The 25,884-nt window shown below is 45.4% G+C and overlaps 1 protein-coding gene across 5 annotated transcripts; it reads right to left on the bottom strand.

Annotated features, from left to right (window-relative positions):
• STK11IP (serine/threonine kinase 11 interacting protein) lies at nt 1–25,699 on the bottom strand. Of its 5 annotated transcripts, none has more exons than XM_028740831.2 (25): nt 25,550–25,699; nt 24,893–24,956; nt 23,133–23,335; nt 17,248–17,322; nt 16,677–16,772; nt 16,116–16,223; nt 15,753–15,824; nt 14,649–14,778; nt 14,394–14,497; nt 13,409–13,498; nt 12,562–12,603; nt 12,056–12,226; nt 10,878–10,959; nt 10,450–10,788; nt 8,390–8,580; nt 6,668–6,778; nt 5,858–6,023; nt 4,667–5,098; nt 3,204–3,316; nt 2,963–3,060; nt 2,347–2,525; nt 1,793–1,877; nt 1,516–1,601; nt 1,180–1,409; nt 1–887 (listed from the first exon to the last, which is right to left on the bottom strand). In XM_028740831.2, the coding sequence occupies exons 2-25, from the start codon at nt 24,954–24,956 to the stop codon at nt 747–749; spliced, it is 3,408 nt and encodes a 1,135-aa protein (XP_028596664.2). In that variant the 5' UTR covers nt 25,550–25,699; the 3' UTR covers nt 1–746. The 5 variants fall into 5 exon arrangements, with proteins under 5 accessions (XP_028596664.2, XP_077789860.1, XP_077789859.1 ...); XM_077933734.1 differs by lacking the exon at nt 25,550–25,699 and adding an exon at nt 25,373–25,412; XM_077933733.1 differs by lacking the exon at nt 25,550–25,699 and adding an exon at nt 25,240–25,279.
• Nucleotides 25,700–25,884: the final 185 nt, after the last annotated feature.

Below are 25,884 nucleotides of genomic sequence, written 5' to 3'. Positions count from 1 at the left end.
GAAGTTAAAAATCATTTTATTATTAAACACCAAAAAATAAAAGTTTCACAGTTAAAATTGTCCCAGGGAAGACAGTAGCTTCCAGTGTGTCATACCCTGAGTGCCCAAATATCTCCACATCCACAAAGTGTAGGAGAGAGTTCTCATATCCTTGTGCCCATAGCTAAGGCAACCCTTAGGAATGTTCAACCAGCACAGGGACAGATTTGCAGCATATGCACCTGGCCAGTCTGGAAAGTGAGGCCTACACAGCTAAGCAAAGAAAGTCAGACAATTTCCCAAGATCCGCAGTGAGAGTGCCAGGCCGCTACCTGGATCAGAACAGTCCAGTTTTGTGTAGAATCCAGGAGAGTTAGGATCTCCAGTAGCTGCTACCCAAGAGAAAGTGACGAGTGCACATGGAACTGCTGTGGAAAGCTTAGTCCTGGCTTTGGGGCCACCCTGAAGCTTCTTCCAGTCTAACAGGAAGTAATATGTGGTCAGACTGCGGCTGGCTCACCTCTTGGCCCTGCAGGAAGTGACCTACACAGCCACCAAGAGGTCTTGCAAATGGCCAGGATTCTGTACTGTCAAAACAGAAGACAGATGCAAGCTTTCCGGTTACAGTTCCCAGATGCCGCTGCGATTTGCAACAGCCGCGAAGTTCAAAATGGTGTCATGCACCACATTCTAGGAAGTGGCTCAAAAAAGAACTTGTCCTTCCAATCCAACAGGGACAGAAACATATTAGTCAGAGCTTCTTTGGTTCAGTCCAACACCTCAAGAACAGTCTTCTGGAGAGCAATGGAGAACATCTCTTCCCAGGGCACACGCAGCCATTCTACCAGATCAGCCAGCAAGTCTGGACATTCTGTTCGCAAATGCCATGTGCTCTCCACCTTCAGGACCTGCAGAGGAAGAAGGCGCAGTTCAGATGATCAGGGAATGGGCATACCCAGCAGTAAGCCCCTGGACTGAATTCTGCTTGCTAGGTCTGAGTTACACCTCCTGACCAAGCAGAATTGCCCTTCCTTACTCAGACCAGAGATGGTCACCTGCTTTTGCAAGGAACCAGTAGATTTAGCTACGAGCAAGAGAGCAGTCCTGCAATAATGCTCACCTTTCCAAAGGAAGCATTTACCCCCTTCCATACAAGCATTTTAGTATCCCGGAAAGAAGTGCTGATGCTGTGACCTGTACCTCATCGTAAAGTTGCAGCTTCATGTCACAAGGGGAGAAACGGTAAAGTATAACACCACAGATGCTGCTGATTGGTTCACTCCCTTTCAGCCGGGAGCACTTCTTTGCCTGCTTCTCAGCGCCAGTGTCTGAGGCAGCAGAGGGTGGGATGTTTTGCCACTGGTGATCTTCTTCCACCAGGAAGATATGTTTATGGGTGCTGAGCACAGTCACAGGAAAGGCAGAAGCCCCTGGGGAAAAAGAGGTTGGACAGTCGGCTTATGCAACAGAATTATATCAAGCCACGCAAGGGTCTTGTTGAGGCTGAAAATGACTCCAGGAACAGCACATCCATACCTTGAATGAGGTATGCCAACAGGTAGAAGAAGGGTCTGGCCAAGCCACGGGCAGCTTCTTTTGCTAGGTCCTTTTCAATCAATGGCCTACAACACAGACACAACATGACTGAGGCAAGTCCTCCACCAAATTCACTTTCCGTTGTTGCTCCTATCCTAGCCAACCACTATTCCTCGCCTGCATAACTTACAACTTCCCACTTTGTGTCCTTGTCACGACAGCACCACCTGTAGGCTAAAACCTCATTTACACTGTACTATGGCAATAGGCATCTTACCACAACGGATGCTGAGGATTCATTTCCTCCACAGTAACGTCTGGGATTTTCCTCCTGATTTTGGCCGGCAATTCCTCTTTGAGATCTGGAGAGGATATTGAGGGAAGTTATGATGCAATTGTGATACTTGGGCGGTTTCAAGGTAAATTTCCAGGTAAAAGGTCTCAGCCAGCAAGGGCCAATTCTCAAGACTAAATTTTGCTGCGTCAGAGAAGAGAGCCCTCCTTCACATAGGGCTTGGATGGGTGGGTGGGAAACCAAAGCTCACACAGCAGCAAGCAGGGAGGAGTCAAGTAGCTAGAGTTGGCTCTCTAAGACCATCTGAGCAAAGGCTACAAGGCAGTTAAGCCAAACCAAAAATAAGAGGAATTCTATTGTACCACACTGTATTGGCCTCTAGTCAACAGGCTTAGCAGAACTGCACTGACCACAGCACTTGTTTGGGGTTGTCACACAAGCCACCATTATTCTGGTTACTTTTTTCCCCTGTCAGCACAGAGACAAGATCAGGGAAGCTTGTACAAATGCACACACAGCCCCATACACCCTCTTACATGTCAGGCACTGGAGAAATCTTCTGCAGTGACTCTGGTTGCGAAGCAGCAGGTTATAGGAGGTGCAGGGATTCGCAAACTCCATATGCAAGCTTTGATGGCACAGCCCCACCTCCAGGCAAGACAGGTCAGACAGGCAGTGACTGTCCCCCTTCTTCAGCCAAGCAGACGGCTGTCCCCTGGTGCAGAAGAACCAAATGTGTCAAGTCAGTGCAAGGTAGGGCCCACCTTACCCAGCAAGCTCAAGGAGGGTTGTTTTTTTTGGCAGAGACGAACACCAAGAAGGGATAAGAGTTTTCTCAGTCAGGAGCACAGAGCTCAGGAGAGGAGCACATGTTTTGTGTGAACGAATATCCCAGGTTAAATCCCAGGAATCTCTAGCTAAAGGTTTTCAGGAAGCAGGTGATGGGGGAAGCCCTCTGCCAGGGACCTCAAACACCTATTTACTAGTTAGGGTAGTAGACAAAGCCGGGTAACATAGGTTGAAGGTGTTATATGATTTTAATAGAGGTCTTTCTTTATTCGGGAAGGTTCTCTTTGCTCTAGCCATATCAAGTGGATGTCAAGACAGGAAACAGAACACAAATGAGAACTGCTCCAAGAATAGCCCTCTCACCTAATCCGTCTTGTAATCTCCAGCACGTGGAAGTGGGTGTCTGAAGCCACCAGGAGGGCCAAGAATTCCCCAGGTCGGCCATTCTTCACAACAGCCACCTAGAACAAACATGGCAGAAGGCAGGGTCTTATGAGCCTCAGGAAAAAACACCAACCTACATGACTGTCAATGCCTAAGTTAAATCCAGATGTGTTCCCACCCACCTTAAATGGTCAGTATTGTGGAGAGCTGCCTTTCTTACCTTCAGAAAGCACTTGAACTCCTCTGCCCTGTCAAAGACCTCCATGTCCAAATAAAGCTTGAGCCGATGATCCACAGAGGAGAAGTCCTGCATGTCCATAGTACTGTGGGTGGCTGAGGGGGCAACAGAGTTTTTAAAAAGAAAAAAAAAGTGGGGTTGAGCAGTCAACGGCAGCATTTTAACTTTGCAACCAGGTAGTCATGGGTGCCTGTATCAAACTAGAGCTATTACTGCATCCAGACTGGGTTTATTTCAGTTACAAGGTCATACCTGAATTGGCCACAGAGTTTAGAATCCATCAAAATAGAGATTGTTAGGCCCACCTCTTTTGAAGGCAAGCCTCCCTCTGCTAGAGTATGCCAAGCTAGATAGATCAATGGAAATGTGGACCACATTCCGAAGGTTGCTAATGGGCTTCAAAGTACCAGATCTATGCAGAATTCCCCTTCTGTGCCATGTAGCTTTCCCAGAATACATGTCCACTCACCCAGATAATATTATGGTCTATGAAACCCAGCTCTAATAGAAGTTGAAGTAGGGAAAAGGCACAGATTAGAACTAGGGTGGGAAACCTGTGCTGTTGGAAGCACAACCTCTGACCATTGGCCATACTGAGATATGATATCCAAATATCGAACGGGCTGTCACAAGGAAGATGGAGCAAGCTTGTTTTCTCCAGCACTGGAGGGGATGGATTCAAGTTACAATAAAGGAGATTCAAACTAAAGAAGAACAGTGGAACTAAAGAAGAACTAACTAAAGAAGAACAGTGGAACAGACTGCTATGAGAGGTGGTGGACTCTCCTTCCTTGGAGGTTTATAAGCAGAGGTTGGATGGCCCTCTGTCAAGGATGCTTTAGTTGAGATTCCTGCATTGCAGGGGGTTGGACTAGATGACCCTAGGGACCCCTTCCAACTCTATGACAGGCAACTTCAGGGTCACAGATGCTCCTACACAGAGATGGGAGTATGCTGGCAACAATGGAGGTTGTTGGTAACACCCCCCTAAAGAGCTCCATCCCCAGCCACTCCACTTAGGCAGGCCTGAATTAAAGCAATCTGCCTGCTGTCGCCTTACTTTGGCACTACCAATCCAAATGCAGCCACCACCAAACCTTTAGCAGACATTTACACAGACATTAGCAAGTCACTGCCTCTTGGCTGCATTCAAAATTGCAGCTGAAAACTAAACAATTCAAATAAATAGCCACATAGTGCTCTTAACAATCAGCAGATGGAGCTCCTGCTTCACTTCTGCAGGAAAAAAACCACAATTCTATTTATAGGAATACCAGCCTGGGCAGTGGCAGGAGTTAAGGCAGTTTCAAAGATATTAACTAAGGTTAATACTGAGTCTTAGGGCAGAGGATGACATTTCTTTTAGTATACCCCCTCTAACTGTGCAGAATTCAGCGCTCCCCTTGACTTTGCAGACCCACCCCTACCAGGTTGCCAGCACTCACGGGGACTCAGATTCCAGTGTTCCTCCTGCTCCATGCTCAGGGAGAGCTGGGGAGGGGTGGGCCCACGGGAAGGGCCATACTGATAGCTCCCCAACAGGCCCCCGCCATTGGTATCCGTTTGGCTGAGGAAGGAGTAGCGGCCCCTGGAGCTCAAGCCACTCTTGCTGCCACTGCCGTCTGCCCCTTCCGAACTGCGGGAGCTAGAATGGGCAGCGCTGCCTTGGTCACTGCTTAGCTCTTGGATCCGGGGACTGGAGCCGGTTCCCGTTTCAGAGGTAGTCTCTTCGCCAGTGTAGAACTTTCCCGACTCGGCCTCCTGCTGGCTTTCCCCAGGAAGCAATGGAGTGCTGGAACGCCCCTCGCAGGGCAAGATGACCACATGGTCGCTGGAGCAGCTGGGGCAGATGGTGGGCTCACTGAGAGTAGTGGCACCTGAAGAGGAAGAAGAGGAACATAGCAGAACCTGGTCTGGCAGCCACAGTCCTAGTTGCAAACTAATCAAGCACCAGGCTCTACTCTTGGGGACCCAAAGTCTAACATGTTAGTCCCTTGCCGTCCTGCCTTCTCCTTAAGGGAGTTCCCATGTACATCCCTTGATGCTCTGGTCTCGCTGGCTAATTCTGCAGCAAAGCACTGTATTCATCTCTCATAATCAACCTCGAAAAAATTAAGAAAAGCAAAAGTTGAATACTATGTCAATGCATTCCCCCACCCCAAAGGAATTCATCCAAATAGCCAAGCCAATGACTTATGGTTAAATAACACAGTACTCTCACAAAGATATAAAGCTAACATAAAAAAAATATATCAATATAATTCATAGCATTATAGAGAAATTTAACAGCTGGGCAGCAAAAGTCCTACCATAGAAACATGCAGATGTAGCAGAGGACTAAACACATCTAGGAAGACGGCAAAGTAGCTGCAGTAGCCAATTTACTCATTCAAAGGCTCCACATCCCCTAGACACAGGTTCAGAAAGTGATGTGATGACGCAAAGTGATGTCCCAAAGAGAGCCCAGCCTACTAACCATTTTAGAACTCTCCTCTTCAAGGGAGAACAAATCAGATTATAAGTGGTCAACCACAGTGTTTTCACATTCCAATGAGTGCTTTGAGCTTATAGGGCTTTAGCACAACCCAGTAGGTATGACCCCCATTTTGCAAAAATATACCCTGTTCATCCCATACCTTGTTCAGAGAAAGCTGAAGCGTCTATAGTGAAGCCTGGATTCTGTTGTCCAAGTGACAAGAATCCAACAAATTCCTGTTTGCATTTTAGACACTGGAGCTTTGAACTTCCCTCAGCCTTCTTCTGGTTTTCCTCCAGGGTGGGTCCCAGCAGCCGGAGCAAGTCCTTTAAAAAAAGAAAAAAGCAAGAAGTGGGCAGAACAGCTGCAGAAGAATGCGAGGGCAGCTGAGATACCACTGCCTCCCTTTACACCAGAGTGAATATCACAACTAGTACCTTTCTTAGCCTTGGGCAGAGAGGGCGGGAGGCCAGGAACACCGGAGGAAGCACTGCACTTCTCTCCAAGCTGACTAGCAGCTGATTTAGGACAGATAAGGTGAAATGCAAAATTTATAGAATTTGTTGCCACAAGATGCGGTGGCTCAGATGACTTTAAAAGGGGATTAGACCTTTTGTCCCTGAATTTGTCCAACTCAAGTGCCTATTAATCTTGGCATTTTGAAACTCAAGGTTTGGAAGCCGTATGTCACGGAATGCCAGTACCTGGGGAGCAGGAAATGATCATCAACTTCCATACCCTGCATCTGGGTTTCCCACACTCATCTGGTGGCGACTGAGGGAAACAGAATGGTAGACTAGATGGGACCATTGACCTGTTCAGACAGGGCTGCTCTTGTGTCCTTAGGAGTCAAGCTGGCCCCATCTCAGAGACAACATCCCCCCTCTAAATTTGGGAAGCTAAGGTTCTGCAGGGGCACCCTCCCCTTCCACTCCAATCTGAGCTGTGTACCAAGCACCTCCTCACCTACCTGAACACACCGCTCAGGGTGGTCATCCAACACTACGTATTGGCGCTTCCGGCGGTCCTTGCGGATGTAGCTGAAGTGCAGTGTGAGAACAGGAAACACCCGCTCCAGGTCCTGCCAGGAAGAGGGAGGTTTCTGGTCAGAACAAGCTTCCCCAATGAAAAGAAACCTGCCCTGCTCACACTCTCTTCACAGGCACACTGCAATGGAGACCGCTTTGCCCAGTCCCTTTAACTTGGACCAACCGGCAACTGCAGCCACTTGCTGATCCTAGCACAAGTTGTGTGTCTCTGCATTAGGAGTTCCTCGAAAACCTCTCTGGCAAGGTAACCCAATAATTTGCACCCCCCTGTTCTGTTAGCCATTGGGGTGGGGGGAGAGAGACAAGGAAGAGCTACAGAGGACACTGAACTGCTCACCTGCTGCTACTATTTTATTTTATTTTATTTGTATTTTAATCAACTTGTTTTATTATTGGTTGTTAGCCGCCCTGAGCCCAGTCTTGGCTGGGGAGGGCGGGGTATAAATAAAAAATTAGTAGTAGTAGTAGTAGTAGTAGTAGTAGTAGTAGTCATGACTATGATCTACCTCCACAACTGGGAGGCAGAAATGCTTCCGAATACCAGTTGATGGAAACCACAGGAGAGGAGAGAGATCTTATGCTCCTCTTCTGCTCACTAGTTTCCCACAGGCCTCTGGTTGGTCACTGTGAGAACAGGACGCTGAACTACATGGGCCATGGGCCTGAACCAGCAGGCTGTTCTTATGTTCTGAGATTTCAGCAAACATCGCCCACATATTTCCAAGCTCATCTTCACACCTAGAATGACTAGCAACTTGTTTGCTCCAGATGGGGAGGAGGAAGGTTTATCAAGACCCTGACTTCTGCAACCAATGTCAGACTATGCTTGCATGGCTGAAACCAATTATGGAATGTAAAACAGCTGTAGTGAAGTGAATATAAGGAACCCACTATACCCCAGAATGCCTCCTTTGAAGAAACTGACAGAGCAGACCCCAAATACACAGTGGGGTGGGAGACATGGCTAGAGCCCACCACAAGGCTCTCTCGGATATTTATATCCCAGTGCAATGCTGCTGTGAATAGGGTGGTTTTCTCCTCTCAGTGAGATTAGCTACATATTGGGCAAAAGAGAACTTTCTCCTCCACGTACTGTTGAGGTGCCCTCTCTACATACACTACCAGGTACTGGTGCTCCAATTTCTGTATCATCAGAAGGCAACCAAGCAGCCTCAAGCTACCACAAAACCTTAGATGCTTAAAAACAAGGCTGACACTGTCGTTCATTAAGTTGTTGGGAAATAAGAAGAAAACTGAACAGAAACTGTGCAAAATGGTGCCAGCACCAGCTACCACCCATCCAGCTGTAATGTGATCATGTGCTTTATAGTAGCAGTAGTAGTGGATTTGAAACAGAAAGTATGGACTAGAGTAAGCAACTCTGTTTCAGGGGGGAAAAATAATCTACTGTACTACGTTTCCTTTTGACAAGAATTCTCACTTACTTGGTAGATCTGCCCAGCCTAATCTACACCGTATGTCCCACCCGAAATAATCTAATATACCTGTGCACTGCCTGAAGGAAAGCTCATTGGAAAGAGCCAGCCAATACTTGCACACAATCATTAGACAATGCTATACTGGAGTTCATGGTGGTCAGTTTACTGGAAACCCTGTCCCCCACAAAAGCAACTGGAACTCACCATCCTTCTCCACTGCATCTCTGAGGTTTCTATTTTCCGAAGGCTTTTCAGCTCCAGCTTGCGCAAAACCTTGCCTTTTCTTAGCTCCACCTCCATTATGTGTCGGGAAGTGATCCGCAAAAAGATCCAGTCTGGTTCTGGGTCACAACCATCTTCTATCTGGCTTACCAGCACAGGCTGATAGAGCTCCACTGCCAAGATAAATGAGAACATTAGTCTCTACCTATTTCAGCATCCAGAGTCCCAGCAACAATGAAAGTCTGCAAATCCCCACATATTCAAAGACTGCCTATGGAAACTGCAGAGTTGCAAAGCCCACTGAAAGCAAAAGACAAGTTATGGCAATGCTTTAACTAAAGCAGGTATGAAATTAAGGGCACCACATGATGCAAGCAAAGTAATTTTCTTGGAAGAATCTTGTCACATAATGCAGTCTGCCCTAGGGCTGGAACTGGGACGTCATGTACCTAGATTGAAATCCTGGCTCCGTGGGCTTTCACATGCCCATCATTCTCAGCCAATGATACCTCTCAGTCCAGGAGGACTTAATGTCACTCTGAACTCCTTTTGAAAAAGGAATGCTATGTGTCTTACTGTCAGGCACAGAGGGAGCCAGGATTCCCAATTTCTGTATGGTATGACGAGATTTGTCAACACTGAACAGGAAATATTCCCCTTATGAAAGATCACAGATATGGCATCTGGTTGGTATTCAGTGGTAGAAAGTAAACACAGAGTTGTGAATTGTTAACTATTAACAAGCAAATAGCTTTCAGCACCCCAATTCAAGGTGTTATTTCTCGGCAGTGGCGGGTGGATGGGTGGGGAGATTCAGCCTCACAGAGAAAGAAAGGGTTTGCACCATAAAAGTTACCCAGAAGATAAATAAAGGTCAAGCCCAAGCAATTTGGGATCTCCTTTTTCCATCAGTAACATGCCAAGGGCTTGCTAGCTTAGAATGGCATTACCTTTTTGCACTTTCTAGGAAGAAGAATCCTTTACTTAAATTGGGGTGGGGAAACTTGTGGCCCTCCAGATATTGTTGACCTCCAGCACCATCAGCCCCAGCCAGGATGGCCAACAGTCAGTTGGAGGCCAACAGCATCTGCAAGGTCACATGTTCCCCACTGTTGATATGAACAAAGTGTACTTGTCAACGTGTATCCACACCACAAATATGGTATCACAATACCCAGATTTTAAGGCAAGACGAATTTGCATGTTTTCTGGTCATTCAATTGGTTTTTAATTTTAGGTTTTTTGGCAACATTACGAATTCTGCCACCACAGATTAGGGTTGTAACAGAAGCTAGGACTGAGCACATTTAGTATTGATTAAGGGGGCCCAGGCAGGGCCTCTGCACATTGAGACAGAATTTATTTATTTATTTATGGATGGATGGATGGATGGATGGACGGACTCTGCATGAAACATTATCATGCACTGTGCTCTACTCACACCTATGCAGAGTCCAAGGCCATTCAGTAAGCTGCATATGAACAGGTTCTAGAATGGGGAAGGCCAACTTCCGTCCCATAGGCCTAATTAGGCCCAGCAGGTCTCCCCATAAGACAGTTTTATCGAAGCCACTGTCCTATATTATGTCAGATATGGGGCAGGTAAAGACACAAAAGGGGCTTGTAGGCAATGGACAGGTGAATGGCTCCTCCTACCTATCCAATTTGGCCCACAGGCAGTGGGGGAGATCAAGATCTGGCCCACATTGGCCAGCTCCGATTCTCCTTCCCTGTACTGGAGGGTTCACTGAGTCCCCTGTTCCAACAGGAAAAGGAATACATGTGGGCATATTCGCAGCTTAAGGCCTTGCAGAACGAAATGCTTTAGCCAGGGATAGAATGCAGGCAAAGACACAGGCAAAGGGTATAAGACATGACAGAAGTCAGACAGGAGGGGGAAAAGAAAATATAAATACTATAGATGTCTTTCACCGTGGTGGCATCTTTTGAGATTTCAGCACTAACCATATGCCAGCCCAAATGCCCACTGCCTCTCACCTTCCTATGGAAGTGGACAGTGAGTTAAGAGCAGAAGCATTTACCTTCTGGCTTTTCTTCCTGGCGTTTATCTTCTTTAACTGGCATCTTCTCAGTTTCCACTACTGCCTCGGGGCCTTCTGCTAGGATTTCAGGCATAGGCGGCTCCAGTTCCTTTTCCTCTGTGGCCTCAGGAACCTTTTGCTCCTCCACGGTGTTCTTGCTTTGTTGGGAAGCCTCGCCTGAGCTGCCCAGATATTCTACTGTGGGGCTGCCAGAAGGGGTGATGGTTGCTGCCTGTCCATCTGCTTCCAGGTGTCGCCTGTACTGGAGCCAGCGGGTACCAAAGCGATCCCGGAAACTGTCCATGCGCTCCATCTCTGCCTGGTGCTGCCGAACTATACCTGTGGGATGACAGACAGCCTCCCAAGTTTGCAACGGTATCTTGCACACACCCAACCCCTGGTCACAGCCCCGTTGCCATGTGCCTCACCTGCCGAGACGGGCAGGCTTCTGTACTCATGTTCAGTATCGCTGGGCTCTGAAATGCTGGCCCTGCGCACTTTCACTTGCCCCTGAAGGAGAGATAAGCTGTTAAGTTTAGGCTGGAAATGGCTCTCTCACATTCCTTAATGGTAGCATTACAATACCTTAATATTATCATTAACTGCTTCACACCTTTGGAAAGAAGGCTTTTTTAGAAGTGTCTAATTACATGTGTTTTTGCTGAAAACCTTAAAGTGTTTTCTTGGCAACTATCCCCCCATTTCCACCACCTTTCAAACAACGCCAAAAAAGAGAGCTTGGAATGCTGCACAAAGTTACTAGATCAGCGTTTCTCAAACTTGAGTCTTCAGCTATTGTTGGACTACAACTCCCATCATCTCTGCTAGCTTGGGATGATGTGAGTTGTAGGAGTTGTAGTCTAACAACAGATGGAAACTGAAGTTTGAGGAGCACTGTAGATGGATATTAGAGATCTTCTTCCATGCTGGACTGGTTCAGACAAGGCTGAAGGATGGGGAGCCTGCAGTTCTCCAAATGTTGGAATAGAGCTCCATCAGCCCCTGTCTGCATGGCCAATGGTCCGTGAGGATAGCTGTAGGAGTCCAACAGCATGTATAGGGCTACAGGTTTCCTCATCCCTGTGCTAAAATATAGTTTATTGTTACAAGGATGAACCTAGCCTCCCTCTGCAAGCTGCTGCACTACCTCCTCCTCTGGCATGGTCATGAGTTCCATTTTGGATCAATAATGCTGCATCATCTAAACCTGGACAATCCATGTTTAATCTAAACTATAGCCAGTGGAAACAAGCCAACCACAAACCATGGTTAATGAAGCTGGCTTGTTTTCAATAGTCATAGTTAAGGTTATCCATAGTTTAGGGAATGAATGACACACTGAACTGCAGTTAATCTAAGAATGGAAGCAGAAGCTACCTTTGTGTGGCTGCACTGGAAGAGGAGTGGGAGGGCATTCAAACCCTAGGCCAGCCTCATTCTCATAATGGTAAACCACATCCAAAGCATTGCTATTGTTTATGTTCCTGCAACTCCTCCTGAACAAGTTAATGTGAGTGATCACATGGTACACAAACCACCAGTAGATGAACAGTCTCCTCTCTCCTCTCCTCCCACAATTCCTGAACACTCCAAGCAGCAAGAACACCTTATTTCTCTTCCGAGGGGGTAATAGAGGTGGTCTGCTCTCTGCAGGGGACTGGCTGTCACTTTGGTCTGCAGCACATGAACTTTCCAGGGCACTGCGGTCTGTCGGGGCCCTCTCTGAGACTGAGGTGCAGAGTGATTGGACAGCAGCCTGATCCAGCTTTGAGAGGTGCTGAAAGAGACAGAATGAACCCAAGAGAAGTAAGAATGGCAGGTTTGAAGACCTCTCTCTTCTTTCACCCTCTACCCTCCTCTTTGAGAAGTGGCTAGCCTGTGCTGTTTCAGTAGCCTTAAATGACGATACATCCTTCAGGAGAGAGGCTTCTGGATAAGCAATAGCATCTGAGACAACAATACCATTATTGGCTTCCCATTATTCTGAAGGATCAAGATATTCTAGATCACACAGAGGATGAGACAGTTTCCAGCAGCAAGAAGTTCTGCACCCCACCCCCTCTTCTTTCCACCACAACACCTAGAAAAGTAATACTTGTATACCCTACTCACCCTCAGGTCAAAAGCAGACAGTGGCTCTTCATCAAGAAGGAACTGGTATTAGAACAAAACATGGCAGTTAAGACACCAATAACCCCATTTCCTAGTCACTCACATAACCAAGAAATCAGAAAAGCCCTTTCCTACAAATGCACATGCCATAGCAAAGGAGCCACATAAAATACAGATATAGCTAGATGGTTGGCTATACAAAATACCTTCAAAGAATTACAATTAAACAATGGAAAGAGTTAAAAACTGTCCTTGAACACAAATAAAACATATGAACGAATGAGCTTTCTTTACCAGGCATTAAACAGGTTAGTCAGATGGTAGATCTTATTCTAATTGCCCCAGCTAAAAAAATTGCCATGTTTGCTGCAGATGGACATGGAATTCTCAGGCTCAGTCCAGGTATCTTTACCAATAGAGCGTGTGAAGTCAGGAACAGGAAACTGAGCTTCTGGGCTCAGCAAATTGCTAAATCAACATTACCCCTAGTTGGAGAGCAGGAGATGTCTTCTCTTTGTACAACAGGCCCAAGTGATTGACACCTCTTGTGCTGCCTCCCTGTGGTGGAAATGCAAGTCCTGCATCCTTTTATATGGGACTGAGTAGCCAGAGTAGCCAACAAGGATTTCTGGAGCTACAGACCCCAACTTCAGTTCACAGATGGAGAAGAACATTTTGGCAAAAAGTGGGGAGCAACCTTTTTTGGTACACAGTTTACTTACTAGTGTGTAAACACACACAGGGTTTGCTTCCCATACAAAAGTATTTAAATAGAGTAGACCACAGGAAAGTGCCTTCCATGCTATGCCATCTTTACATCTGAGTTGGGATGACCACATATACTCACATTGCTGGAGATAGCTCTAGGAGACAAGTGACTTATGGTAGCAGGCCGGTGGTTCTGATGGAACCCTAAAGGATTCCCCTCCAGGTGTAGCTGTGAGGAGTGGGGTGGGGAGAAAAAGAACAGGTATGTTTCATTTAACAAAACAACACTACTAATTGCCAGAACTTTGTCTACCTCACTATGGATGTAGCCAGGATTTAAGGGGGCAGAACCTCAGTTAGTTAAGTATTTATTATTGATTTACTTGATGGGGGGGGGAGCTGCCCCCAGGCTATGCCCATGTACCTCACTGCCTTTCCCCTGAACTCTTGCTAGGAAAATTTGAATTCTACTTTCCAGCTTCCTTCAAGGAGTTCCTTGGCCTCTTTTATCTTATAAAACAACCCTATGGAGGTAGGTGAAGCCAAGAGACGGGAAATGGCCTGAGATTGCTTAGCCCTGAAGAGTTCACTAGAATTTGTACTCAAGTTTTCTTAGTCCTGTAACCCTAACCATTATACCACATGGGTATTCAGAACAATTCCCTCCCTACAAGACAGGGAATCCATTGTAAGTTGGAGAGATATGTTAGGAGTGTCAAAGGCATCTACTGTCTACTACCCTTAAATAACAAGGCCTCCTTCCTCAAACAAAATACAGTCTTATAATGTTGTGTTACTCAAATGCCCAAACCACTAAACAGACACTAATAAACTGACCACCAATCAGAACCAGTGAAGTGCAGTAGTTATAGCGTTGGGGGAGGCCTGAGACACCAGGATCCAAATCCCCCCTAAGCCAATAATTTTTTTGCAAAATAATAATAATAATAAGCCATGAAGCTTATTGAATGACCTTGGGCCAGTCACCCACAGTCAGCCTAGCCTACCTCACAATGCTCTGAGGATGAAATGGGGAAGGGGAGAAACACGTGCATTGCCTTGAGTTCCTTGGTGGAAAGTTAGGGTATAAATGCAATAAATAACCAATCAGGTTGAGTGCTCACTCTTCTCAGGTTGTGCAGCAATGACAGTGGTGCCAACGCAGTGTGTTCCAGCAGCAGGTTATAGGCAATGTCCAAATGCTGAAGGCTGGGAAGCTTTTCCACACCTATGGAAAAGGAAGTAGAGTAATGTCAGAAGAGAATCCTTCTCCCCAATACTGTGCCACCCTGTGGGCCTCCTTTCTTCAGTCTGGTACAATGCGGCATGACCTAGTTTCTAGGCTACCCCACATATCAGCAGCTCTACAACAGTCTTACCATTAATGCTATCGAGCTGGTTGTACCGCAGGATCAAAGTCACCAGTTTAGCCTGGCTGTGTAGCCCAAGTTCAGGCATCTTGGGCAAGAGGTTATAAGCCACATTTAAATATTCCAGCTCTGTCAGCACCTGTAAAGAAAACAAGGCAGTTCTCCACATTGCTCATCCATGTTCACATCCTCCCCGCTACACTGAACCTTCAAAGTGAACCCCCAGCCCCGAGAACATATTGTTAACGTAAGGTACACATGGCAGATCAAAAGAGCAGAACCCAACACACTCAGGCTCATGACAGCACAAAGATTAGAGTTCTTGGCAGAGGGCTTCTTTCACTTAAAACTGTTCAGGAAATCTGCCATGGCTGCACATGATCTCAACTCTGCTCTTGCTCAGACAGCCACATGTGGCACTTGGGGGGGTAGGAGAGGCAGCAGCATCACAGTAGGAGGAGGAAGCCAGCACCCAAGGAGGACTGGCAGTTCTCCCAACACAGACACAGCTACCCATTTGAGAAGCACTTGCTGTTAATTGCTAATTTAGTTTGTATACCATTTGCATTTTTATGCTGAAGCCGCCTTCAGTTTCTAGTAGGAAGGCAGGATCCAGACTTCAACAAAATCAATCATGGAAAGAACACTTGGGAACTAGAAGGAATCTATTCCAGCCCTGGCAGAGGGGAAGGCTCTGCCACATAAACAGCCCCTGAAAGACTAATAGTATGAAAGAAGAAAAAAGCCAGGGGGTGGTGGAATGAGTGCACAGGGTCCAAGATTCCTACTGTAAGAAGAATTATATAGTATAAATAAAGCCCCCTCACATTTAACTATACAACACACTGGAAGGTGAAGTCTCCTCTCAGGCTCACAAGAATGTTTGACTTCAAGGGGGGGGGGGTGCTACTCAAGTATGTGGTTTTGTTAAACACAAAGTAGGAAATCCCCCTTCCCCTTTCTCCCACATCCACAGTTCTCCAATATATGTTACCAAGGCTTGAAAAGAGTCAACCCAGCAATGAAGGAAGAAGAAAGAAGAAAGGATGTAGTTGCTAACTGCTCATAATGGATTTCAAAAGGGTGGTATTGAGCCCTCTGCCAGATACTTACTGTCAGGTAGCGCTCACAGTCCTGGATGAGATTATGACTGAGATCCAGAGCTTTCAGGGCATTCAACAATTGCTTATCAGAAACAAGAAAGAAGGGATAAGAGGTTAGTGATGGCAACTGAGTCAACCCCATAGAGCAAGCAGCCTCAAGACTAGGTGGCCAGTTATGGCACAGCCATCCAAAAGCCCAAGTCCTACCTGACCTACTCAGAAGGACTAACACTAACAAGAGGACTGTCAGAATGAGAAACCCAAGCTGCCAGAAAACAATTGTACAATTACCCTCTGTCTCAGTATTCCATTAAGTAAAATGCCATTCTCATCACCTACTACATCTCCCCCAATTCTCAGTTCTCCAGCATACCAGTGAATCATCCAAGGCTACAATGGAGTTATAGCTGAAGTTGACAGTCTGTAGTTCTAGCCATGGAAGGGCAGAACTGAGGTCCCCTCCACATGCAGAGATGATCTCCTGCAGGATAAAACACAAGTTGACAAGGAAGAAGGAGCTGTCTTTGCATCTTGCCTACCATCTTGTGAACAAGGTCTGGAGCAAGGTCTAGAATAGCAGTTTGAGCTACAGCAACTAACAGATGTGTAAGCCCCCCTCAATGCTGTGAACAGCTTCACAAGCTAATTCCTGCACGTAAAACAAAGGCTCAAGAGCAAGCCAGCTGGCAGCTCTACCTGGCTAGCATACTCCACAGGAAATTTTGAGGTACTAGTTTTAGTTAAATCACTCCTGACCTGAGATTTAACACAGCATATAGTTTTCAGTGGTAGAGGGGACATAAAAATCTTTGGGAGCACATTCATGCAACTGAGCAGCATGCACAGTGTGAATCTGTGACAGCCTCTCTTGAAAACAGCTCTAGCACCTTCCCTCCTGAGGTAGAAAGCAATCAAGTTAGGCATCTTCACTCACCTTCAGAGAGTTCACACATTTGGAACAGGTTAAAGCCTCCAACTGAGAATAGACACACCGCAGGCCCCGCAGATAGTGCAAAGGAACACACTTCAGCTAAGGCAAGGGAGAAAGCCGGGAGTCAGGAGATGAGAAAGAAGAAGAGGGCAAAGCACATAAAAAGTCACATAGGCCTAAGGGCTCTTCTACAGAAAAGGGCACACATACTTTTAGGCCCTCATTATTTTCCCCTTGAGACAGTATCCCGTGCATTCCTTTCCTTAACCAAAGACTTCCCTCGCCTCCATGTAACAGCATGGCTAAATTCAGTCTTGATTCCTATAAAGGCCATTTCTCCAAATCAAATATTTTGATTCTAGATTTAGAAAGTCTTACTTTAGTCCAAAGTGCAGGAAAATAAAATTGCTTGGCTACCGTGAAAAACTATGGCACTCCCACTCTAGTCCCACCCACCATTCTGTGCATGCTATGGACAGCACAGCTTCTCACCCCACAGTAGCCACCAGAAATAGGCCAAGCTACCATCTAGCCCCTATTCCAGAGGCTCCTCACCTAAGCATCTGGGACTCACCTCTAAACGTCGCAAAGACTTGAAGGGGAAAATCTTCACATCAATTGGCAGGGCATAATCAGGAACATGAACAAGCTAAAGCAGAAGGAGTGGGGGAGAGTGATAATGAAGAAAGGAGTCACCCACTAGCAACAGGAGTCACCTCTACAAGTCCATTGCCCCACCCCACAGTATGGTAAAAGGTAAAGGACCCCTGGACGGTAAGTCCAGTCAAAGGCAACTATTGGGTGCGGCACTCATCTCGCTTTTCAGGCCAAGGGAGCCAGCATTTGTTCACAGACAGCTTTCCGAGTCATGTAGCCAGCATGACTAAACCGCTTCTGGTGCAACGTAACACCGTGACGGAAACCAGAGCGCACAGAAACACTTTACCTTCCTGTTGCAGTGGTACCTGTTTATCTACTTGCACTGGTATGCTTTCAAACTGCTAGGTTGGCAGAAGCTGGGACAGAGCAACGGGAGCTCACCCCGTCCTGCGGATTGGAACCGCCGACCTTCCAATCAACAAGCCCAAGAGGCTCAGTGGTTTAGACCACAGCGCCACCCGTGTCCCTGCAGTATGGAGCACCCATCCCACACCCCAAGATTCATGATGCCCAATCCACAACTTCAGAATATAACATCTCTGAAGTTAATCCCCATGCTCTACAAAAGTGGCAAATGAAGCTGTGAACAGGCACCAGGGTAACATGTTCTATTATATACATAACTTTGCACCCAACACAAAAAACTACCAAAGTTCAGATACTGAGTAGTCACAGCCTGACAGCATGCCACATGCAATTTAAGGGCATGAGAAAGCAAGTCTTGTAAGGAGATTGCTTTTCTCTTAGAGATTAGGCTATCTCACAGAGAACAGTGCTTAGGAAAGCAATAGAACATAAACCAGACTAGTTCTATACTTTCGTGACACTCTAGATCGGTGATAGCTAAATGTGGTGCCCATCAGATGTTGTAGCATAACCAATCGTGATACCCTCCAGATATGATAGAGTACAACTCCTGTCACCCTTGACAACCACAGACCATGCTGTCTGGAGCTAATGGGGGCTGTTATCCACAGCATCTGCAGGACACGATATTGGCTGCTGGTGCTCTAGATTCACACTTATTCAAACCATAGACACCAACTCTCAAACGACAAGCCTTGGATATCTGAAGCTCAGGAACAATGGTTTTAAGGAGCATTGTGTTTTATGTTTAGATTTATACCCCGCCTTTTATTATTTCTTTCTTTCCTTTATATACTAAAGAAGTATATCCAGGGAGACAAGAAAGAAATGGAAAGTTAGCATTCATCTACATTTCCTCCTGGATTCTCCGAACAGAAAAGTGCACCTAGCAGAAGATGTGTGCTAACAACTATTCCCCAACACACACCAGCACAAAGCCCTCCCCATGCCCTCCCTACTCCTTGTTGCAGGGCTTTGCTTGCTAGCAATTGCTGCTTCAGAAGGAGTTCCAGGAGTGGTGTCCCAGAAGCTTGATGGATGCACCTGTCTCTTCCTACCCCCACCCACAATTCAGTTAACCAAATTTAACAGGAGGATCAGAATCATCCTGGCAACAGTGCAATATAATAGATGAAGTGTCTGACTTGGAACAGGGAGGCCTAGTTTTGAGTCCCTGCTGAGCTATGTGGCTCACTAAGGGCCAAACTGGACTATATGCCAGAGAGCTGCAATCAGATGGCACATCTCTTAAAACTTTTTGTTCAAAACAACTGTAGAAGATTGGGACCTCAGTGCTGAGGGAATAGGGTAACCTTTCCCAATTAAAATTGCCTCCAAAAGTCATTATTTGCCTATTAGAATCAAACAGAAGCAAGGTGGGTGGGTATCTCCCAGCAGCTGCTTTGTACAAAAAGAAAAGAAATCAAGACAACAGATCTGATCATGGATCTCTAATGTCTCTGCATAACTATCACCCAGAGTGGATGTAACAATAAAATGGGGGTAAGGAACCATATGTTGCACTCTGAGCTCCCTGAAGGAAAAGGATTGGAAAAACAAAACACACAATCTTATCAGCATGGTCAGAGTAAATGACAACTGATTCTCCCACATGGTCTCGCCAACAGCAATCTCCCTGTTCCTCATCCTGCCCCAAAGTAACCCGCTACTATTCCCTTCACTGTAGAAGCACTATTATTAAACCAAATGCAACTGCAATCTAATCCAATATAACAGTGAAATTCAAGAATTGGTATCAGCTAAGGATGTGGGCCTTTTGCCCAGATTGCTAACCAAAGCCCACATTAAAAATAGAACAAAGCAGGCTATTGCACTAGTAGATCACATCATAGTAGCATGTGCGAAGATAGTGAGAATCTAACCAGTAACAACAGCCACAAGGCAGAAGCTAGAGAGGTTCAAAGTCACTCTGAAGTCAAACGAATGACAGTGCATGCTGTGCAAGGAACAAAGTGAAGCGGAAAACCACCTTTAAATACTAAGTTGATTTAAAGTTTCTCAACACAAAGGGCCCTATGGGTCACACATAAGAATGGACCTATACAGTATAATAATCAAAATATGTTATCTGGCAGTGTTGGGTAATTACAAACGTCAGAGTTTACACTAGATTAGGGAGGAGGAAAAGGCATGCAGATCAGATACTGTGGTGATGATAGGCTGTCACGAGGGCTTCAGATACAAATAACAGATCTGTGGTTGTATCCAGTGCATAGGGCTATGTAAGTCTCCCATCACTGCAAGGATTTTCACTTGCACAACAGGACCCCTCCTTTCCCAATATGCAGCCCATACCTCTGTTCTGAGGCTTTCCCCTGTTCTCTGGAGCGGATGTGGCGAGGGGGGAAGAGTCCTGTTGTGCAAGTGGAAATCCTGGCACTGACAAGGTGTGTTCGTTGGATACTGCCCATGGCTCCCAATGGGAATTCTGTATCTGACAGACATCACTGACCCTTCTTGTTGGCTTGAGTAACATCCTACCAACAAGCACAAATCTAAGACCCTGCTCAATATATACAGGCTTCATGTGTCCTCACAGAGCATCTGTTGGGAATGAGACTGCACCAGCAGCTTCCATGTAGATGCTTTAAAGAACTCTCATATCCCTTTTCATTTAAAAGGTTAATCTGGAACTCGGATTTTCCAAACTTCAACACAAAATATCCATTTGGGTGAAGAGATTTAATTTATTGCACTAACTCATGCAAACACCAGAGGCCCACAGCACAGATAACGAAAGTGGCAAGCACATTTCAGTCCGTATCTGTGTGTCATTGCTGCTCTGGCTAAAAACCTCATGACCAGCAGAGCAAACATACCCAATGGAAACAACCTGAACAATGACCCTAGAGATAAAACCCAATATACACAACTCACCTTGAAGGGTAAAAGTCACAAACTAATGAAGTTGGTTATTAAGTGATACAAATCTTATTTCACAGAAGGAAGATTCTACACAGCACCAAACAGATTCTTATTAGCATCTATCATTGACACAAATCTGACTGTTCCAGTTACAGATGGGTAGCCGTGTTGGTCTGCCATAGTCAAAACAAAAAAAATTCCTTGCAGTAGCACCTTAAAGACCAACTAAGTTAGTTCTTGGTATGAGCTTTCGTGTGCATGCACACTTCTTCAGTATCTGAAGAAGTGTGCATGCACACGAAAGCTCATACCAAGAACTAACTTAGTTGGTCTTTAAGGTGCTACTGCAAGGAATTTTTTTTGTTTTGACAAATCTGACTCTACCACATCCTTTGCCCTTCTTTCCTGCCGCAGATATCACTTGTTAACTATTACATTATGCGTTTTTTAAATAATATTTATGACATTTCAATGATGTAATTATGTTTCATTTTGATGTATATTTATATATTTTGATGTTTTGTACACAATTGATTTTTGTGATTCTTAGGTGGTATACCTTATATATATTGTTTAGAGAGAGATTTAATTTTATGTTACTTACGATGTGAAATTGATAATTAGGAGGAAGAATATATGCAATTTGTATTGTATTTCTTACATAGATTCCTTTCTGTAGGGATTTATAAACTGCTTAGAAAATTCTGTGGGCATTTGAAGCAGTATGTAAATTAACTAAATAATATATATATATATAAACTGGTGTGCATACTGAGTGATTATATAGAAAAGTTAGTACTATCTCTCTCTCTCTCTCTCTCTCTCTCTCTCACACACACACACACACACACACACACACAAAGAGAGAGCACTACATTGAAGGGATGTAGGTGGTACCAAGTTTGGTTGAACTGTTTTCAGACTTCCTGCCTCCTTCCAAGTCTTTGCCCTTCAGAATGCCACATATTCTATCAGTGAACAAGGAGTATACAAAGATTTTGTCCCTTCTCTCTGCTCTGCCACTAACCCCTGTGAGTAATGAGAAAGGAGGGGAACAGGAATATCCTAGACTGCACCATCAGAATAAATCTGCAAGTTCAGGAAATGGATACAAATATTCCTACTTAAATAATTGATGCAAACAGACCTGAAATTTGTAATGCAGATCAGCTGAAGACTTCCTGTCTCCACGCTTTAACTTCAGTTTATCAGCTAGATTACTTTTCATATTGCCTTACCTCTACCACTACGTATCTCCTCAGTTATTTTAAGACTAAATTACTGAGCATTCTTGAACAGCAACCACAGTTCATCCCAACTCCCTCAATCTGTTTTTTGTCTGCTTGAACAGACGGCACGAATATACGTTTACAGCCAAGAGGAAGCTAGTTCCTTTTCCAATCTTCCACCACCCCCTCAGCCTTATGCCAGTCAGTCCTGGCTCATTCTGCTGTTGCCTACACCCTAATCTCCAGACAAAGAGTAGAGAACACTTGAAGACATTATGTGATTTAAAAAAAATGGGAATATCAGCATCTTCCATACATTTTGTTCTGGTTGGTTAAACAAACTCATCTGGAGGCAATATATAATATTTCTCTTATCAGAGCTGTCCTGAATCATGCAAAACTTATTAAGCACACCATCAGACACAAAATGCTGGAGGATACTGAAAGTATGTGCTGCTTCTGTACCAAATCACATGGCTGCCTGTATTCGTAAAGAGGTAAGAATGCCAATTTAGTAAGGAACTAAGCCATAACTCAACTGGGTTTGGCATCGATTGAGAAAAAGCAAGTTTCCCAATTAAGACAGACTCTGACCAAGGAATCATGTAAAACATTAACAGCATTGGGGGTTCAGCAGAGTAGCAGGGAGGGGCCATAGGTCAGCAGTCAGACTAATGTGTTGCATGTACAGTGGTACCTCGGGTTAAGAACTTAATTCGTTCTGGAGGTCCGTTCTTAACCTGAAACTGTTCTTAACCTGAGCTACCACTTTGGCTAATGGGGCCTCCCGCTGCTGCCGTGCCGCCATCGCACAATTTCTGTCCTCATCCTGAAGCAAAGTTCTTAACCCAATGTACTATTTCTGGGTTAGCAGAGTCTGTAACCTGAAGTGTCTGTAACCTGAAGCGTCTGTAACCCGAGGTACCACTGTACTAAGGTGCAGGTGTGATCCTGGGCATCTCCACTTAAAAGCATCTGAGACACCATGCTTTCTGGAGCTCTTGGGGAGCTGGTGCCAGTCAATACTGGGCTACATGGACCAATGGTCCAACTCAGGCCAAGGACAGTGCATTTTTAAAAATAATGCCTTGTAATCATATTTAATTAATTAATTTTTATTTCTAATACTTTTCTGCTACCTTTCAGAGTAAGTCCTCCCAATGTGACTGATGAAATAAAATACAACTAAAATAATTTTCAAAACTATCACCTGTATAAAAAAGTGAGAAATATAGCTACATCAACACCAGTATCCTCACTGCAAGATAAGGCAAGAAGCATAGATCCGCTGCTCACAGACTCCTACTTTGGCACGTACCTTCAGAGAGAGTGTCTTTTGCAAGACATCAAAGAGAAACTGGGCTTGAAGGATGGCAGATGTTTCAGCAGGGTGTGATGAGAGTGCAATGAAGCCATGGTTCTGGTTTCGTGGTAATAGGTGCTGCTCAAAGATCTGAGTGAGAATCTGCAGTGTGGAGGTGAATAAGGTCAAGGTGCTAGTACCATCCAGAATCAAGTCTCCTGAAGAAAAAGAATAATTAGCATTAATAAATCCATAATAAATCCATATGTACTCCCTACCATCACAAACCACACAAAGAAAGGTTCATAAGAACATAAGAGCCCTGCTGAATCAGACCAAAGGCTGATGTAATCCAGAGTCCTATTTTCTATAGTGGTCAATGAGACACCTACAGGAAGACTACAATAACTGGAATTTAGAGGTCTGCCTGTATCTGGCAGCAAATTCTGTAGTTTAACCATGTGAAGCAATACCTTGTTGATGCAGCCCTGAGTCTTCCACTGTTCAGTTTACCTGGATGACCCCGAGTTCCAGTATTACAAGAGAGGCAAAGCATAATTTTGTACATTTCTATTGTGTCCTCCCCAACTTGCCTTTTTTCCCTAATTTAAAAAGCCCCAAATGTTATAACCTTTCCTCATAGGCAATTTGCTCCAGCCCCCTTATTGTACGTCTGCCACCATAACTCCACAGCCTTGTCACACCTACTGAATGTGAATGAAGTACTACACGTTGCAGTATAGTTATTTCTGATGCAGCAGTCTTAGTTCTGTGCTCATCGCATAATCTTTAAGTACTGGACATTCTTGACTTTCCTGAACCATCACTACCTCTCTCACAGAAAGAAAATTCCAGTTCAGTGGAACAATATGAAGGGCTTCCTACTCTCCCAGGCTACTCCACCCACACCCCAATGACTTGCAAATCTCCAAATACAGTTTACAATAAAAAGGAAGGACATCAATAAAGAGTTGGTTCCTAGATTGGAATTACAACCATCTTCCTTTACTTGGACAAGAGTCTTAGGACAGGCTGGAACCCTGCCCTACTAGAGTAATAACCTTATAACCAACCACAAGAATGGAAGCATGATTTCTCTGAAGAACTTCCCTCAGTGAATACAGGTTGAAGAACATCCAGCATTTATCCAAATAAAAGTGGCAACATCAATTACTATTTTGCATGTTACATTTTCACTGCATGCTGTGTTTTATGCACACATGTTTAAGATATTAACATGGTGCTTTACTGTGTATGTTAAAGATATTAGCACATGCCAACGAATGCCCCCCATTTAACCTGATATATGCAACAGGAAGTTGGATTAGCTGCATTACCCACCATAAGCATGCGCTGTGAGTAAATTGATGCAGACAAACAAGATGTGAAATGGCTCTAAGGCATTACTGAATAATGTCTGTTAATAAAACTGTGGCATATTGTTTTTTACTCCTTAAAAAAGATAACAATGTCTACTGCAGTTCATCCCATGTAGTTCCTATATTCAGTCATTACTACCAACTCTGGCCCCAAAGCCAAAGTCACACCCACACCATACATTTAAACCATATGGCTTTCTCCAAAGAATCCTGGGAACCATAGCTGGAAATTCTAGCTCTGTGAGGTGTAAACTACAGTTCCAAGGATTCTTTGCAGGAAAGTCATGTGCTTTATGGTGTAGCTGTGACCCCAATGTATGACCATTATATTACCACCTAAAACAAAGCAAAGAGCACACTTTAATGTGGAGGTGCTTCAAACCACCAGAACCTCACCAGACTCTTGCAGTAAATGGGCTAAGCTCTGGAGCATTATTTCCTTTGGTGTGCCAGGAGCCATCTGCAAACAAAAAGATGAGAATCATCACTTGGGAACCCAAGAGCCCATATCACAGTTACAAGTATCTCAAAACAAGGTGCTGTGAATAACTCACTAGTTCACCAGCCAACCAGAATTCCTGCTCAAGAAAGTGTCTGAGCCCACTGGGCATAGAGATTTCTACACTAACCTCCCAGGGCTGTGATTTTTTTAGAGCCACAAGTTCTCGGGCCAACCTAGTGCGGACACCAAAGTCAGCAGCTACGGTGCTCGCACACAGGCACGTGACAGTGACAGGAATTACCCTTATTTCAGAAAGAGGCTGCCCTTATTCCACACGACGCCGCCGACGCCGCCCCGCCTCAGACGGTCTCAGGGGCCTTCTCGGAAGCCCACTGGGGAGAGGAGAGGCGGGGGAGAGGGGAGAGATGACCTACCCCAAGCTGGTCTCCAAACCCCAGAGACTACCCTATGGGGCAGGAAAAAGCAAGCAGCGGGCACATGATACAGGGGAGCGGCTGCCTGGAAGGAAGGCAGTAACCATAGCAACGCCACGCAGCCTCTCGTACCAGACAACCCCCACCCCACCCCCGCGCACACACACCCTCCCTTACCTGGAATGCCGACGGCCGGTTTCTTACACAGCGTCCCGACCATAGACGCAAGACAAGCTCCCGAATCTTTTACTCACTTCCGCGTCACCATAGAGTATTTAAAGACATACGAGCTAGAGCGTCCTCGGCTGGCTTAATAAGCGAGCCGGTGCCGCGCCTTCAAAGCTCCGCCCTCTCTTTCTACGGCGTCGCGCTTCGCCATCTCCTTCACTGGGTTGCAGAAAGCCCTTCCTTTTAGGGAGTGCAGTGATCTCATGAACTGTTAGCAAGCAGGGCTCCCGAAAGCGGGGAGTTTTTGTCTACTATCCTACGCTTCGGAGTTGAGGAAACCTGTA

Source organism: Podarcis muralis, chromosome 1, assembly GCF_964188315.1.
Source record: "Podarcis muralis chromosome 1, rPodMur119.hap1.1, whole genome shotgun sequence".
NCBI lineage: Eukaryota > Metazoa > Chordata > Lepidosauria > Squamata > Lacertidae > Podarcis > Podarcis muralis.
The sequence above is the reverse complement of the archived record's forward strand: the minus strand, read 5'-3'. Positions and strand labels throughout refer to the sequence as shown.

Bases quoted from the DNA above. Each gene is read 5' to 3' on its own strand.
- STK11IP (XM_077933728.1), bottom strand. From the start codon at position 25,107: ATGCCCAGTGGGCTCAGACACTTTCTTGAGCAGGAATTCTGGTTGGCT. The intron at 12,227-12,561 runs GTGAGTAGGGTA...TGTCTCTTTCAG, and splicing joins TGTCTGCTTTTGACCTGAGG to CACCTCTCAAAGCTGGATCA. The intron at 1,878-2,346 runs GTAAGAGGGTGT...TATCCTCTCCAG, and splicing joins ATTTCTCCAGTGCCTGACAT to ATCTCAAAGAGGAATTGCCG.